The sequence below is a fragment of the Vipera ursinii genome, assembly GCF_947247035.1.
Source record: "Vipera ursinii genome assembly, chromosome: Z".
NCBI lineage: Eukaryota > Metazoa > Chordata > Lepidosauria > Squamata > Viperidae > Vipera > Vipera ursinii.
The window spans coordinates 52,019,195-52,037,145 of NC_139517.1; the positions used below are offsets into that span (position 1 = coordinate 52,019,195).

At 37.9% G+C, this 17,951-nt stretch overlaps 2 protein-coding genes across 3 annotated transcripts in view; one reads left to right on the forward strand and one right to left on the reverse strand.

The window, feature by feature from the left end:
- Window positions 1–923: 923 nt before the first annotated feature.
- On the reverse strand, window positions 924–7,841 carry CCDC127 (coiled-coil domain containing 127). Of its 2 annotated transcripts, XM_083377171.1 has the most exons (4): window positions 7,743–7,830; window positions 6,469–6,704; window positions 6,151–6,282; window positions 924–3,862 (listed from the first exon to the last, which is right to left on the reverse strand). In XM_083377171.1, exons 3-4 carry the CDS (start codon window positions 6,272–6,274, stop codon window positions 3,186–3,188), a joined length of 801 nt encoding a protein of 266 aa, XP_083233297.1. In that variant the 5' UTR covers window positions 6,275–6,282; window positions 6,469–6,704; window positions 7,743–7,830; the 3' UTR covers window positions 924–3,185. The 2 variants fall into 2 exon arrangements, with proteins under 2 accessions (XP_083233297.1, XP_083233296.1); XM_083377170.1 differs by lacking the exon at window positions 6,469–6,704 and having other exon boundaries at window positions 7,743–7,841.
- A 203-nt stretch (window positions 7,842–8,044) lies between these two features.
- Window positions 8,045–17,951, forward strand: part of SDHA (succinate dehydrogenase complex flavoprotein subunit A) — a 58,729-nt gene continuing 48,822 nt past the window's right edge. The window contains exon 1 of the mRNA XM_083377110.1: window positions 8,045–8,274. Coding sequence (XP_083233236.1) covers window positions 8,227–8,274 — 48 coding nt within the window. The 5' untranslated portion in view covers window positions 8,045–8,226. The remainder of the gene's footprint in view (window positions 8,275–17,951) is intronic.

Consider the following 17,951-nt stretch of genomic DNA (forward strand, 5'->3'; position numbering starts at 1 on the left):
CCTCTAACAGGAATGGACTATTAATGAGTTTCATAATAAACCCAAATATTTTATCTATTTCATTGCTCCCAAATTGCTTTTAGTTGCTCGATAAGCCTTATACTATGAGATCCCTAAGGGGGCAAAAATCACCTCATATTGCCCAAGGAAATTTTTGGCCAGACATACAATAATGAGGAAAGTCTGCCTTTGATCCCCATATCTACCCCCCCCCCCAATATTTCAAAATTAGCCAAAATACAACCCAGTTTTGTCTTTGGGCAGCTTCCCTTTAGCAACTCTATCACCCTTTCACTGGATGCCTTTTTGCTGTTAGTTTCCCATTTGAAAGCTGGATCTCAGGTGGATTCTCCTTATTCCCTGGGATATCTCCTGCCCAGTCTTTGCATTTTATTTAGGGCTGGATCTCAAGCGGATACCCCTTATCGCCTAGGACATCTCCTGTTCAGTCCTTACCTTCTCCCAAAGTTTTGCCTTTCTTTTCCTCCTCCTACTCGGTATCTTTAGGGCTTCAGCCTTTGAGTTTGACTAAGAAGTCACCAAGACCAGACGTTCATTTAGACAGTGGTTTATTGCATTCAATCTGTACATTGAATTTCTGCAAATTCCCTTACAAAGTCTATGAATTTCTGAAAAGTCCCTTACTTTTCAAGGTACCCAGTCATCGTCAAGATTCATAGGCCTTGAGGGCCCATGTAGAATGACACATGCAGAAACACAGTCCTGGTCACCGACCATGAGTTTTATTTCAGAGTAATCACACACCTTTCAGCCACTAGTCCGGGTGCCCTCCTCCAGCGGTAGTTGGTGTCTTCCAATTGAATCCAGGCATGGAATCCCGGACAAGCCCCAAGATTGTTGTCTCCAATTCAAGTTTGTTGCTGAAAGTCAATGAAGAACAAACACCAGACACAAGTTGCAGGTTTGTTTCCTTTTATTGAAGCACTTCAGCCAAAGGGATCCCAGCCAACAAAATGCAAAGACCCCAAACAAAGGATTAAGAAAGCTTTATACAATTTTACAAAAGCAGAAGGCAGGATCAGGAGGGATACATAAGGAATATCATCTAATAAACATTTTACTAGTGATCTAAAAATGTCCTATTGGTCTCTAGCTGTCCCTATTCCTAAGCCTTGGCTAATGAATGCTCCAGGAGTTATCTAATACACATTCTATTTACCCCAGGCCACCCCTATTTCTAACTTCTAGTTGAGGTAAAAGGATATCTCTTTGTTACTGTTATCAGTTCTTTAATCACCCATAATTGTTAGAAGTGTTACATGTGTATATTCTCTGTGAATAGACATTCTTTGTTTTTGCCAGATTCCACAATTACAGGCATCCGTTTTCTTTCAAGCGCATGCCATAACTTGGCTTCCTTTTAGCAAACAGCCATCAATAGATTCTTTTACTAAAGTTAAGTGGTTGTAGCGAAAGTAAAGCTAGATCTGGGTATTCCTGCACAAAGGTTACTTTTTCCCCTTTCCCTGCTCCCCCTCTCCCCCGACCAGTTCAACAATGTCCAATATTATTCAGTTTTGAATTTTTGGGAACTGCTTTGATGCTGGCACATCTTCATGTAGTTTCTCATTCTGTTCCCAAGCCATTTCTTTGGCGGCTGGCTCATTCTGGTTTGACACCTCTGGTTCTTGTCAGCTTGTCTCCCCGCATTTGTCTTCTCCTTTCCATACCCAAGCTTTACTTCCCCAAATTCCTTTCTCCCCCCTTTTCATTTTATGGCAGGATGCCAGCAAAGCAAAAAAGCTGAAGATGGCAAACCTGACATTTATAGTGCTGAAAGGTACATGAATATTTTCTTTGGGTCTCTGATTTTCTCTTCCTTCAATTTATCTATTGCATAGTTTACTAAAATTACTAATAACTTATGTATCAGACAATTCATTTAATGTGAAGATAAAAGGAGTCTTAAGTTGAACTTGGCGAATATATCAACAAATTTTAAGCAAGAAGCTAAACATTAAAATTGATTTCCCCCCCCCAAGAATTATATTGAAAAGTTAATCACGAATGAAAGCAAATATATGTATTCCAGGATAATGTTGCAGGATCCAATCTGAGTTGGTCACTGAGACTGGAGGTTTAGTTTTCCTAGCTTTCAGATTTGTGCTGCAGCCTATCCTCAGGGAACTTCTTTGTACGGGGATATGTGTTCATTTAAAGTTCATCTATTCAGGCAGTAAATACCTTATTATTTCTATTGGATGTATTGTCAAACATATTTAATAATTACCAGACATAAACAGAATCCCATTCTTATTCTTGGTATTTATCTACTTTCCTTTGTAAAGATCAATGAAATCACATATTTTAAACATTAATCTGATTGACTGGATATAGTTTTCATCGAGATGGGTGTGCTTATCGTCTGATGTGATGATCTTTACATTTGAAGTTGGCAGTTTGTAAGGATAATCATGTATCAGGGTGATCAATAGAGGGATTGTATTGAACAGATAGTCCAGTCCTCAACTTATGACTGGTTGCTTAGCAATCGTTCAAAGTTAGTTTTTTTTTAAAAAGAGGGCTTACAACCTGGATTCAAAGTTTCCATGGTTGTACCCTCTGTAGTCACAATTGAACTTTGAGCACTTGGCAACATGGCCATATTTACAGCCATTTGCAACATCTCCCAGTCACGCGACCACATTTTACAACAGTTTTGCCAAAAACTGGCACTTCCAAATTGCACCCATAGAAAAGCATTAGTTCCTTTAATGACTACAGCAATTTTCTTTACAACTGCTGCAAAATGGTCATAACATTCTACAACCGTTTTAACATATGATTTTAATGGACAGGCTCCATTATAGTTGTATGTCAAGGACTACCTGTACTTGAGGGTCTGAGGAATGAAAATGTGACAGCATAGAAATGATTGTAGAAATACCATTTTTAAACAAATCCTATTGAACATAGTAGCACTAATACAAAAACCATAGGTATTTAGTTGCTGTACATTAGCATGGTAACACCCAATACATATTTAATCAAAGGAAGACTGGTATTATTAAATGATAAATGTTACTTATGACAGTTAACTAAAGATACTGATATATATCTCACAAAATTATATGGATATCACAAATCAGCATGAGGATTCTGTGGGTTTAAACAAATGTGGAGAGGACTATATTGATATAATACAACCTAGGAATGGCCTAGCTTTAGGCAGTTTTTCCCAAAAATATCTTTTCTGCCTTCTTAAATTTTCTGATTTCAACAGATAATTCCCAATATCGAAGGTAGATCCACATGAGCTTTCCATTTTGATTTTTATTGGTATTTAATAAATTGCTGCAGGAGGTATCATATCTGAAAATATCTTTCAGGCCAGCTTCCAGTTCCAGTTCCAAACCAATTGGATCAGTTGTTGCTTTGGCTAGCATTTTTTTTTCCACTGCCAACCGATGATACCTTGGCAGTACAAGGCTGCAATACATATCCTGCCTTTCCATTAAAGCTTCTTCAAACTCTTTTAATAAAATAGTGGCTTTTCTTTGCCATTGATCTTCCTTCTCCAAGCAGTTCTTATACAAAGCACCTGCAGCACCAGAGTGCTGCAGAATACGTTTCTCTTGTTCTATCTTTGTGCGCTCTTGTTCCAAAGTTTTTCTTTCTTCTACCAATTTGTAACTCTGAGAGATGAGTGCATTGCGATAACTTAAGGTTCTGTTCCGTTCTTTCTCCAATTCTAATTCCAAGTGGGCAACCATTCTACGGTTTTCTATAATTATGTCATGATATTTAGATTCAAGCTCTTTCTGTACAAAAGACAATTTTCTATAGACATTTCTTTTCTCTTTTTCTATTTCTTTCTTGGATTCTCTGGACCAAATCCAACCTGCAAGACATGAAAATATCATGGTAAATACCAGGACTGGTTTCCAATTTAGTGTGAAGCCTAACTTGATAAAAATTCTGAACTTATTTGAGATAGGACAAACATCAGTTAATTCATCCAGTCTTAGATCCACATTCTTTTGCAGAATTCTGTTTCTGGTCCACACTAAGTATATAATAAAAAGCAAAACAGTAATACACCTAAAAAGGGAAGATTCAAAATACTGTCTTTCATGTTTGCTTATATAGGACTCTGGTGAAATAACATCAGTGGAATGAAGGAATAAAGTAGAATCAGACATCAATTAGCTTGTCCTCAGAGCAGGGTAAACCTTAAAACTAGATAACTGCATGGATGGGGAAGAAAATGAGGCTCTTTTAGAATAGTTCTCTCTATGACATTGTTTTCTCTTTCCCACTTTTTAAAAATTGTGTCATAATCCATACTGTAATAATAACACACTGTAACTTATTTTCAATTTTTATTTTTCAATGCTTATCTTTCCATTTTCAACTGTTAATTATATTGCTAGGTTTTTTTTACTGTAATGTCACTCTATGTATTGGCTTCTATCTTTACATTAGACTTAGTCCACAACTTATAATCATTTATTTATAACTGTTTAAAGCTACGATGTCATTGGAAAAAATGATGTATGACTGTTTTTTTCACTTATGACCATTGCAACATACCTATGATCACATGAGCAAAACTTCGTAACTGCAATTATTTGCTTAACTACTGTGGCAAGAAAGGTTGTACTACAGAGCAAAACTCACAACAACTATCTTGCTTAGCAATGGAAATTTTGGGATCAGTTGTGATTGTAATTTGAGGACTACCTGCAATCTCTTACCCATCTTCAGGCTCTTCACTTAATGTTTGTATGTTTTATGACAACACAGATTATTTCCAAAAAGGAGAGGCCGAAATAAAAGCACTAGGGGAAAGTTACATCTGATTTTTGTCAGGTGGAAGTGTTATGTCTATTGCCCTTAAAATTATTTGGTACTGATACTGGCCATCCTGGGTCCACAAGGTTGTCATCTTACCAGGAAGTAGCTGATAGGAACAGAGCTAATTGTCTCCTCATTTTAGTCCATTGTGGAAGAGGGAGGAGGTTCACAGAAGTTTCAGGCTCCTGTGTTTCTGGTTGTGGTGGAGGAAGATGTTGTGGAAAATGAGATGAAGCATAATTGCAACTCTTCTCTTTGATTGGGAAGATTTATTTATTTATTTATTTTTATTACATTTATATCCCGCCCTTCTCCGAAGACTCAGGGCGGCTTACAAGCTTAGCAGTAGCTAAGATGGAGGGAGGGGGCAGGAGAGGTGGCAGTATAAGCACAAATGTCATCCAGAGCTTATGCCAAAATCCTCCAAACTATCAAACATTTCATGTCCAGCATCAGGCAATGTTTCCGGGGGGAAAATCAGACACTAAGGAAACATGTTCTAGAACCATTATGAAAATTTTTATTTCTCTTCTGATTCTCACTTGGGAGTGGTACAATACGCTAAGGGGAATCGAAGACTATATAAACAATACCTATTATGAGGAGGGACAAACAAGAAATGATGTTTCATTAGCCTTAGTACTGACATTGTTTCAGGGAAATATGATGTCACAATAATCTTTTTCACTAAAGTCAAGAATGTTCATAAGTGTCTGAAGAATAGGAACAGGGTACAGTTTCAAGACTAATTATTCTTAATAGATATACCTCTCTCTAAGATGTTAAATTGGACCCTAATTGGTCAATGCAAATTAGAATGACTAGAGAGATCAAGGAGCAGGAAGGATGTGGGAGGTCTCATTCTTTACATTATCAAAATGGGCTCAATAAACAATCAGAAAATAAAATAAAATATGGAAAAAATATTTTATTGAGTTCTAGACTTAAGAGCCATAAACTGTTTAGACTGAAGACTTTATAAGCTTGTATGGCCATGAATGTAATGTAATGTAATGATATTTCCTCTCCTGAATCCCTGCAACATTTTGCTAGCAAAATTCTAGACAACTGACTATGAGAGGAAAAAAACCTTATTTCCTGTAAATGCTGAGCTTTGAGTATTTTCTTTGATAAAAGAAGAAATAAAAATGCTGTAGTGAATCTTTGTTTTTTAATACTAGAGTAATGATATAGCTCCAGGTTTCAGGAAGCCTAGTCTCTAAAATAAGCACAAAATATTTGTAGGATGATTCATTTTTAACAATGGACAAGTAGAATAACTAAAATTTCAAAATAATCAAAAAATTCAAATTTTATCTGAAATTCACTTACGGAAGGCAGCCAGTCCCAGCATTGGAACCAACAAAGCATAATTCCATTTGCTTCCATGATCTTCATTATTTCTTGCATTAGGCTGAATGTTCCAGTTAGGAGGAGGGTTATTTAAATTATTCATAGGCAAACCTTAAAACCAGAGAAAACATACTTATCACCTACCTTTACGCTGAGCTATTTAAATTCATATACCTCTACTAGAATTCCGTGAAAAATTACTTAAATCTATGACAAAAAATGTAGGGAAAAATATACTGCTGCCAAATCTGATTGGTCATATCTTTGATTATGCTTCCCCAAACAATAAAAACTTACCCACATCATCAGCTAGTTCCTTTAGCACTTTGGGATACAATTAATATGATCTTAGATTTAAAATCATTCATAACAAAAACACGTGTTTCCTGATCATGTTTCTGTTGGTCTCAATCTTTAGTTCTGCCATTTTATCTATTCTTCATATTTTCTGGAGGAACCAGGGCTGATCCAGGGCTAAAATCAAGTAGGCCAGATTAGAGGCATCAAATTTTAGGGATGACCATTCTTATAATCTATTCAGGGAAGAAGGAAGTACACAAATTGATATTGATATTCAAGGAACAGTTTTAAGAGCAAAATACATTTAGTTGAAGAAAAAAAAAAGGGGGGGGAGAATTATAGCAATTGTCAAATATCAAAAGTGCTATTATTAAGAAAATGGAGCAGAATTTTTCTGCTGCTATGGAGAGCAGAATTATGTCCAATGGATGGGAAGTAAATTTTAGTCAAATATTAGAAAATATTCAGGTAAGGGCTATTAGACTATCTCTGGAAGAATAATCTAGTTTCTTCTCTGAATGTATTTTAGCAGAAATTGAATAATCTTCTTTAAAAGACTATATCATACCTTGTATTAAATAAGGAGGTGGATTAGACTATCCTCAAAGGTTCTTTCTGTGATATACAGTAATTTTATATACAAAAGATTTCCCTAATTCTGATATAGGTATATTTATTTATTTCCTATGAAAATTACCATAATAATAGAAAACTGATTTACTTTTGGGAGGTTACTGGAATTCCTAGAAAATGCATTCATAAATAAAACCTCTCAATTTCATATTTACATTTTATAACCATCCTTATGTGTTTTCTCTAGTCATTGGAGGAATTGTAGCCACATGGTCAAATCAGAACTGAAGAACGCATTCCGTTTGTTGAGCCCATTTTTCCCCATATAAAGTCCCAACTAAAGTCCACCATTTAACTGACTACTCTTTAATAAAAAGTTTTGTGGAGAGAAATTTATAGGAAAAACTCTTCCTCTAAGAGAGAGATGATGAAATATTCCTTCAGAGATTTTTGTGTATGTATATAAACAAACAAACATGCACGCGCACACAAATCTGTATGATCATTTCAGCATCTGCAAATTTACCAAAACATAAAAACAGTTATTGTACAGTTTTACCATCTTCAGTAAAAACAGGATTAATATGGATTACAAAATTTTCAGGGCCCAGCTGGACTACAGTTCTGTTGACTGCGGTATTCACAAGCCTCCTCTTATTAAATTAACACTTTAAATATAAAAACATGCAAACCCATACCAAAAAATCTTCACGGACATTAAACAAAGGTGAAAAGAAAACCACGACCAGAAGGTCTGGCAAAAGAATATTCCAAAACCTCGGTAACAGCGACTACGCCCTTAGCTATCACTGCGAATGCGCAAGATTCGCACCGTGTTCGTTCAGCTTTTCTTTTTCCGGAATAAAGCCACCTCACTGTGAGGGTTAAAACCATAGAAGACACCAATTATAGAAGTTTTTCTTTTTCAAAAACTCCTTGCAAACGGATTGTCGTGGTAGCGTAGTAGCATATTTAAAGCTTCGGAGCTTTGATAACCTTTGATTTTTATATTTTTTTATGGAAACAACGAAGGTCTGAAACGGTAAAACCTAGCCGAACATATTAATTTTGCCTGCTTTTCTCGCACTGGTGGTAGCCAACCAGCACTCTCCGTGGGACGCTTGCTCAGTTAGGTCCCGCTTTCCACACACGCGCAGTAGCGTAATATCCTACCGGGTAGAAATGGCGTTGACTTTGGGAAGGCTGCGTTATTTGCAGCTGTTTTGTAAGGTACGTCCTTGATACGGGCTGGGTCAACTATAATAAATTAATATTTACCATGCGCTTGAGAGTAGGCTCAGTTGGAGAATAGTGGTTCAGGCTGGCGGGATGTGCGACTTTATTGGTTTCGTATATTCAGCCCAGGTCATGAGAAGATATTGAAAGTTTGGTTTCTTTTTTTTTCCTGGTGGCATTCCGCTTTCTAGACGGGAATCGTGTTTCGAACAGTCCCATATTTCTATGCCTTAAATGCCTTAAAAAACAGATACTTATTTTTTCGTCCGTATATTTTCTTGTTGAGAGGCCTGCGTTGAACTTCTTAAAAATAAACGTATTTTGGTCTTGAGATTAAAACATAATTTATTCAGTAACAACTTGCTAATATGGAAATGAGATATCAATTAATAGCCCTGATAAGTAACTTGTCTCTAAAATCTCAAAACAGGGTGAATAGAGATTTGAAGTAATGCAATATATTTGGATAAGGAAAAGGCCTTTTGGAGCAAAATACTATATAAATGCAAGATAGGGAAAGGAACAAAAACTGACACATAAAATAGCAGAACCCACTCCTGCAAACCTAAAAGCATACATGACTACCACACAATCTTGGTAACATAGCATTCCCACATGGGAATATTTTAATGACATACCTATACTTGTGAGTAAAATAGGCAAACATGCAATATGCAAATAGTATGGCTAAAAACATAAGACCTAGTTTTCATTTAGGAAAGTTATGAAATCATATGTTATATGTTCATTCCTAGGTAATATTTGGTAAAATCAGGTAATAGTAGGTAAAATTAGGTATAGCAAGAATATTTTGGCTAGAACAACATGTTAGCAGAGGGGAAACTGCAGGCTATCATTTATTTAGCAATCATACTTGCATAATATTAAAATGTTTTAGGGACAAGAGGGATTTATTCAAGAAATCTATATATGTATGTTTTAAAGAAAATCGCACCTGTGAGCTGATAGAGCTCTCATTAAATACTTGGATTCAGATAATAATCTTTTTTAACAGCAGTAAGTACTTCTACTGCTAAAGAAACCATGTTTCATTTCTTTGGAGAAATTCAATATTGGGGAATAATTTCAAAACTGAGGAAGCAGGCAAGCTTACTTGTGAGGATCCTAGTCAGGATTATCCATTGCTAACATGGTAGTTCAAAAAACCTTTTGTGGAGTCATATGTCTTCCTATATATGTGATAGATAGATATAAAGACAGACAGACAGACAGACAGATATTGTTCAGCAACCCATTTGGCTTTCCATTGGGAATTGATATTAAAGTGGTTGGGCAGATGTTGTGTGGGTGACTGGGGGTTTCCTGGATTTGAGTCTTCTGGCTGATAAATGAGGAAGGTTGGCATGCACTGGTAGGAATGAGTTCAAAATTTTTCTGTATTCTTTCACTAGTGCATCTTGGCTTTGTAAAGCTATATGGCACAGAACAGGAAGCCAGCAAGTCAGAGTGGTTTTAAGACATCTGCTTATAATCCTCAAGGTGTTGTTGACTCTTGTGTCTAACTTACTAGTATAGCAGCTGTTAAACCATACAAGGTCATAGTATTCTGGTGCGGAGTTGACAGCTGATGATCTGAGGGTAGCACTGAAGCTCCCCCTTTAGTTCCACATAATTTCTGGAGTATGTTGTTCCTAGTTTTGATTTTTGCTGCCATATTCTTTACGACAGATATGTCAAACTTGTGACTTGCACAACATATTGGGACAGTTTTGCCATTGCTGGCAATGGGGTGGGCACGGCTTCTGGATGATGCATCTGCCGCACGGGCCGGCAGTTTGACACCCTTACTCTAGGTGTTTTTTGCAGGAGAGAGTTCATCCAATGTTACTATAAGGTACTTTGTTTAAGCAGACTTTCAGGGCTTCATGTTCTAGTTGTTGAGATGGAAGCACTGTTTTGCTGCTGCTTGGAGTGAGCCTCAAGTCAGTGAAGAATTTTCCGAAGATTTTTGAATAGTAGTGTCAGCCACCTCTATATGTTTTTCTTGTACTGCCATTTTAATTGTTCTTTTTATTAATAAATGAAAATTAAAATCATATTTTTTGATTTCATGTTTTTTGTAAACTATTACACCTACCTGCTGAAGAAAAATTGAACACATATCTTTAGTTTGCCACCTTGAGTTATTTATAAAAAGAATGAAGGCAGGATATAAATAAAAATTAGTCCAATGTCAAAATTCTAATGACAAAAGTATCCTGCACACATCCAGAAGAATTAATTGTACAGTTCCTTACAACTTCATAAGATTATGTCTGCTTTAATAGGTATTCATCTATTTTAGACATATCCAACTCCTGCTTTTTATAAAAATTGGAGTAAAAATTGTGAAATGGCCCATATATGCTGTATAATGTAAGTAAATGAAACAACTCTTTATGTACCAGAGTTTATATAAATAAGAATGTATCTTAGTGAGCTTCCTCCTCTCAAGATGGCTGCTGCTCAGTAAGATTTTTTTCCCCTCCTCTTACCAATGATCTAATTTTACTGCTAAAGCTGGTTCTTTGGCAGTGCTGCTTCCTGGTTTTGAATAGAAGCACTTAGGAGTGATCCAAGATGACATTTGAACAATCATGGTGGACCCAGTGGGGAATGGGGGTCTTGAAGATTCCTATTTCCTTTGGAATTGATTGAAAAACCACTGGACATATCAATCTTCCTATCAAACAATTTTGTTTTCTAAGCATGCCAGAGTTTTAACTTTCACTTTTTAACTATTGTTTTATTTTGCTTTAAGAGTTGATCAGTGGTTGAATGCTGATTTTTTCCCAACCCCTTGCTGGACACTAATTGCTTTTTCTCTTTTTTTCCTTTTGATATATGTTGTTCTGGATAACCTCTGTCTCTTCCTTATGGAAAGCACGGCAACATTTAGAGGTGTATGTGAAGAGACATAGACTCTCATCGTTGGGTTCTGTATTTTTTTAAATTTGCAAAATACTTGGAGTTTATTTTTACTGAATTTTTCTTATAATGTTGGATTGAAATATAGAGATTTTTTTCTGTTCTTTGTTCCCTGATTAAGTTCCACAGATTAAAATGGCTGAATAGTGTCTGAAATCTAAGAAAGAGGGGTGGGGAAATGTGTAGCTTGTTCAAAGAATGTTAGAATCTGAAGATAAAGATACACAAAAGGATCCAGTTCCAGATCAAAGAGATAATCTCACAGCGGAAGAGCCAGCAAAGTGGATTTCATTTGTTGTTCCAAAATTTAAGTCTGCATATTTTTTCAACATTACAGTCTTAGCTGGGAGGGAGGGAGATATAAAGGAATTCCTTTCTTCTACAATGGCGGAGGGAGACTGGATAGATTTATTACAATTAACTGGTAACTACTTCTGCTTCCACTCTAATCGGAAGATAGAACTATTCTGGAGACTGAATTTACTACATTTAATTAAACAACTGACAAGAGATGATATTAAGAAAGAAACATGGATTTTTGACCCCACAGCAGTCTATTTATAACTTTTGTGTCACGGCAAATTTTCTACAAATGGATTACAATAACACTTAGTTAACAGAGAGTTTGAAACTTTAATTTTGTTCTGTTTTACTATTGCTTTTTCCTGTTAATTTGTCACTAATATGGAAGACAAGTCAACAAGTTGCAAATAGATTTAGTAGTTTAAAATTTTTGGGAGGGCCTGTTTTGCAAGGGATGGGAACTAATGTAATAATATATTAATCAGTATTCAACTAGAGGGGATAATATGTTTATGTGTGGTTTTTTTTTGCTATTTTTAATATTCTGACTGCTTTGTGTTTTTTTTTCTTTTTGTTTTGGATTTGGTTTTTGAGTTTTGTATTTTAACTTTGTTCTGAATAAAATAAAATAAAAAATATAAGTAAAATGTATCTTATTGCATATAATTTAGAGATTGTCCCTAGTAGTACATGAACCATATTTGATTTAAATAAAGTGCATCCTGGTTTATCTGTGGTTGTTAATTACCTGTTTAGAAAACATGTTTAGGAAACAAAATCTGATAAAAATGCAAGAAATTCATAATAAAGGAATTAATATAGAACTGCACATCTTACTGCTGCAAAGTTTGGTTCCTTTGAAAATTATTCTGGAAATTGACCCGTTGGCAGGGACTACATATAATCCTTGTTGAACAAATCTTTCTCATATTTTCTCTTTCTGATAACTGCCTTACTTACCTTACCACATATAATTTTGTTTTCCCCTTTTCTCTTCTCTTTGTTTCTATTATAGCTGCTCTTTCCCGTCTCTTTTTGTTGGAAGAAGTGTATGTGTGGATGCCCTTGCATAGTTAAATGTGTACAGTATGCTTACCGTAGGCACATACATATCAATTTTGTGAGTGGAGTCTTTTATTTTATAATAAACCACCTACTGTAATCAATTAGTTATTAATATCAGCATAGTTTTGGTTGTGGCTTTGCCCTTTTTTAATGTGCCATTAGGGAAACTCTCCAGTTGAAGTTGGCATTATTGTTATGGTTTGTTGCATAGTCAGCCAGATATTTAGACTAGATTTGGCATTTTTGTCCACCTATTGAGTCTTTCCTAGGTATTGGGATAGGCCAGGGGTCGGCAAGCTGAAACAGTGAAAGAGCCACTCAGAACCGGTTCCCTCACAAAAGAAAAAACTGGGAGCCGCAAAAAATAGTGTGCATGCACACGCATGCGCAAAACAAGAGGCTGATCAGCAGGTGTATGCGTCTTCCCGGGAGCTCTGGCAACTCTGTAAGGCCAGCCCCGAACTTCACAAGTGGAAATTGAGGGAGATTGCCAGGAACACGAGATCAGCGTTTCTCAGCCTGCACTGATCTCACCCTTCTTGCAGTCTCCTCTCTGTTTCAGCTTGCTTTCGGGGGATCCAGTCTCTGCCGCCCCCTTCTCTCAACAGCTGGATGCCCTGAAAGAAAAGCAGCCGAAGGTAGCAGCTCTGCAAGTCTCCGCCAAGAGATTGGGGCAGCGGAGGCTGGATCCCCCGAAAGAAGTCTCTGCTGAGACGAGAGAACGGAGTGGCAAGCTGCCAAGAGAATGCGGCGGTGGAGCGCTCCACCGAGAGAATGGGGCAGTGGAGGCTTGCTGCCCATTCTCTTGGCGGTGACTTCTTTCTGGGGATCCAGCCTCTGTCGCCCACTTCTCTCAGCTGGGCTCTGCCGAGACGAGAGAATGGGGTGGCAAGCCGCCGAGAGAATGGGGCGGTGGAGTGCTCCACTGAGAGAATGGGGCGGTGGAGGCTTGCCGCCCATTCTCTCAGCGGAGACTTCTTTCGGGGGATCCAGCTTTTGCCGCGCCGCACCGAGAGAACAGCAAGCCGCCCTGTTTTCTCGGCGGAGCGCTCCACCACCCCATTCTCTTGGTGGCTTGCCGCCCCATTCTCTCGTCTTGGTGGAGACTTCTTTTGGGGTGGCAAGCCGCCGAGAATGGGGCGGTGGAGCGCTCCGCCAAGAGAATGGGGTGGCTTGCTGTTCTCGGCGCGGCAGAGGCTGGATCCCCCAAAAGAAGTCACCACCGAGAGAATGGGCGGCAAGCCTCCACCGCCCCATTCTCTCGGTGGAGCGCTGTTCTCTCGGTGCAGCGTGGCAGAAGCTGGATCCCTCGAAAGAAGTCTCTGCCAAGAGAATGGGTGGCAAGCCTCCACCGCCCCATTCTCTCGGCGGAGTGCTCCACCGCCCCATTCTCTCAGTGGAGGCTTGCAGAGGTGGCGGTGGAGCTGCGCACGCAGCTCTCCAAACCGTCGCTGCCCGTTTGGAGAGCTGCTGCCTTGTCAAACATGGACGAAGGCAGCAGCTCTCCAAACAGGGCAGTGGAGGTTTGGAGAGCTGCGCGCGCAGCTCTCCAAACCACTGCCGCCCGTTTGGAGAGCTGCTGCCTTCGTCCATGTTTGACAAAGGCAGCAGCTCTCCAAACGGGGTGGTGGAGGTTTGGAGAGCTGCGCACGCAGCTCCCCAAACCTCCGCCACCCCATTCTCTCAATGGGACTTTTTTACTCCCACTTTTTTTCCAGAATGGCAGAGGAGGACAGGGAGGATAGGCAGAGGCGATGTTTGATGGTTCTAAAGTTATCATCACAGGATGTAAGTTGTTACAAGTACAGCTGCCTTTTGCAATTGATTGATGGTGGATTTGTCAGTGTTGATGTTATCTTTCTTTTCAAGCCATCATAAGTGCATTTATCATTTTTATCTGTTGTAGGTTCATGCATTGCTTGTTTAAAATGATACACAAGGGATTCAAAGTTATTCCATACAGCCAAAACTGTATGCAAACTAGATGACACCCATCGGGTACTTCCAATTTTCAGCAGCTCAGCCCCCAGTAATTCTGCATATGAATGCAACTCTCTACTATTCTTTGCGGAAGCATGGTATATGACATACAGTTTATCAATATGGAATCTATTTATTCCTGAGGTTTCCTTGGCAGCATCACCTACTGATAATTCTAGTTGTGATTAGCACAATGCCAAACTATAATAGAAGGAAAACGTTCTGACAGCAATTTTTTCACTCCACTTTTACATCCCATCCTCACAGCGGCGCCATCGCATTCCAGAGAAATCAAATATTTTTTCAAATAATCTTCTGTCATCCAATAAGAGTAAAGACATTGTAGTAAGGAATCAAATATTCCTTCTGCTGTTACTTTTTCAAGTTCTACCAAGTCCAAAAACAAATTTACTGGTGAATTCATTCCCATACCTTTGATACAGCATCGAACAAATACTGTGACGGTAGTTTTTTGCTTATTGTGGTTGATTCATCAATTATCAATGAAATTTTTTTATTGGATCAAACAATTTCTTTAACCACAGTTTTCCTCATTACTTCACTTATATGATTAACAATATATAATCTTAAAGGGCTTACCATTGTAATAGAAGATTGCTACCACCGCTCTAGGGTTTGGCTAACTTAAATCTGCAAAGCATAATTACATTTATTATTGCTGCTAAAGCTATGGATTACGTATTCACATTTCCCATGGATTGTCTTCTGTCCATGGGAGGGAAGCTTGGTAGATTCTAAATTTCATAATTTTAGTTATTCCTTTGTGGCAGGGTATATATGAGAACAAGCTGCAAAGGTCTTTAAAACATCTTTCTCACATATTTATATTTTTGAATCATAAATATTAAATATTTTTTCTTTCCAATGATCCAAACTAATGCTTTAGAAATATAATTTCCAGTTTTAGTTACAGTAAACAAGCAGTCACAATCTTATTCCTATTCAATTTGGCTGATTTTAAAATGTGATGTAAAATCATAAGCACATAAAAAGAAAACAGCAGAAACACCTGCAAATTAACTCAACAGTTCTATACTTAGCAACATTTCCATTTAATCAAAGTCCTTGCTCTTTCCAAATCTATTTCAGGGTTTACTTTCTATATACACAAACAATGGGAAATGAGTTTCTGGGCTGGTTCAAATTTTTTACACATTCCAAAAATTTCAGGTAATGTATCTGTTCCATATAAATATAAAAGCATGATAGGCTCTGTATTTGTAAAATGGCCGATTATCTCAGTGTGCATAAACGTGGATAACTACAAACTGAAATTGCAAGCCCTCTCCTTGACTTCAGAGTCATCCTGGTGAGATAGTCAGCATATAAATTTAATAAATAACATTTTTTTTGAAATGCCCCTATTAGGAATTGAATTTGAATGAAGTTTCAGAAAAGCAAATGTTCTGTGCTGGTGGTATTAAGCTCCCAAAGACCTAGCATGGGATAAATGAATTCTTCCTAATAAAAATAACTTCCTGCCTTTTTCTAATCATCATTTCTTCCCTACAGCAATTAGAAAAGTAAAGTGAAACAAACCACTACTTCCTCCATGCAGGGAAAATTTCCTTGAGTCATACTTGGATATCCTATTTGCAAATAATATCTTACTTACTTAGTAGAGATGGTGTAGTTGGAGAGCAGGGAAGAGTGCAATGTTCCTGCCTTCGCTGCAACATTTGCCTGCCGGGTCTTTTGGCAAGCTCAGCAGCAATTCCTATTGGCTTCCAAAAGCCAATAGCATAGCTGACTGAGGAATTCTGGGAGTTGAAGTCCATGAGTCATAAAAGAGCAAAGCCTGCAATAGGCTTAAGCCAGACATGTCAAACACAAGGCCCGGGGGCCGGATCCGGCCCGCAACGTGGTTTCATGTGGCCCGCGAAGCCATCCTGGAAACAGTGAGGGAATGGCCCCGACTGCCTTGGCCCTGGCCCAGAGACCCTCAGATCTGTCCCACTCCTGCCCAGGCCCCCATAGGCACCCTTGATGAGAACGATGTAGAGCTGGCCACGCCCACCCAGTAGGCCATACGCACTCTAGCCATGCCCACCCAGTAGGCCACGCCCACCCAGGCCATACCCACCCGGCCCCCTGAGGGCAACCGCAATGCTGATGCGGCCCTCAATGAAATTGAGTTTGACACCCCTGGCTTAAGCCAATAGCAGCACAGTTTGTGCAAAAGGTTTTTTGTTTTGTTTTTTGCAAAAAAAAAAGGTGCCGGAATGCCGTTCTGAGCATTTTATGAGAAAAAAAGCCCTGCATTTGGTATTATCTTTGGTCATTTTATTTCTTTTTGAAGGTCTTGGAATTTTGTATTTTTTCTCCAGTTCTTTCTCTTCCATTCTGCCTTCTGGTATTGCCACATCCACTATGCAAACTTTTTTTCCTTATTGACTGTTACTAAGTCTCAGATGTTATGTGGCAGGTGCCTGTCTATTTAAAATCTGAAAGTCCCAGAGCACTTTAGCTTCTTCATTTCTTATCACTTTCTCTTTTTTATAGTTCCACCAGTTCCTGCTTGCAGTCAAAAGGTATTTTATTGAAGATCTTCCAATGCATCATTGTTGCTACTGTGTCATGCCATTGTTTCTAGTCAGTCTGTGTGATCTTCTTGCCTTTATGGTATTTTCTCCATTGAATTTGGACTCTTAAGATCTTCATTTCATGATATATTTAGTTTTGACCTTCCTCTTGCCTTCAGTGTGCTGGCTATCAGCTTGGAGGATGCACAGATATTTATAATGATCATCTTAACAGATTCTGTCTTTTTCTTTGCCAAATTATCTTCCATGTCCGTGCTTTTGAGTCATTAAACAAATCTTGTGTTATTATATAGATTGTTTGATGTAGAAAAAGCCATCCGGTTGCCATTTTTTTGAAAGGACTAACAAATCATGTCTCTATTTTTCCATCTCGATGTAATTGTCCTGAACTGTTTATCTTCTCTTCAATCTGTTCTTCTTCTTGATCCTCAGGTTCCTTCTGATTTATGTAGAAAGTCTTTTCCTTTTTCTACATTGTCAGTCCCTGTTCTGGGTTTTCCATTGACTGTATTTTTTTTAAAAAAAAAACAATTTTTATTAGTTTTTCAATTTACAACCTATCTGGTACCTGGGTAGTCATCAATTAAATAACAGAGTTTTCAATACATAGTTCGGGGTGCATTATCATAGCATCCTTCTCTATTTCCCTCAACATTCAATACAACATATTTAAAATAACAGATTTATAAGAATAGCATGGTCAATTAAAAAGATTTTGTCAGTCCAGTTTCAATGAAGTATATATATCTTCTTATAAGATTTTATCTAATTTTGATGTTAATTGTAGTATCCAAGTTTAACCTTTGAGACATCCCAAATAGTATTCAGAAC

Excerpts from the sequence above, each read along its gene's own strand:
- CCDC127 (XM_083377170.1), bottom strand. The coding sequence starts at position 6,274 with ATGAATAATTTAAATAACCCTCCTCCTAACTGGAACATTCAGCCTAAT. Across the intron at positions 3,863-6,150 it reads GCTGGGACTGGCTGCCTTCC|GTTGGATTTGGTCCAGAGAA; the intron begins GTAAGTGAATTT and ends CATGTCTTGCAG.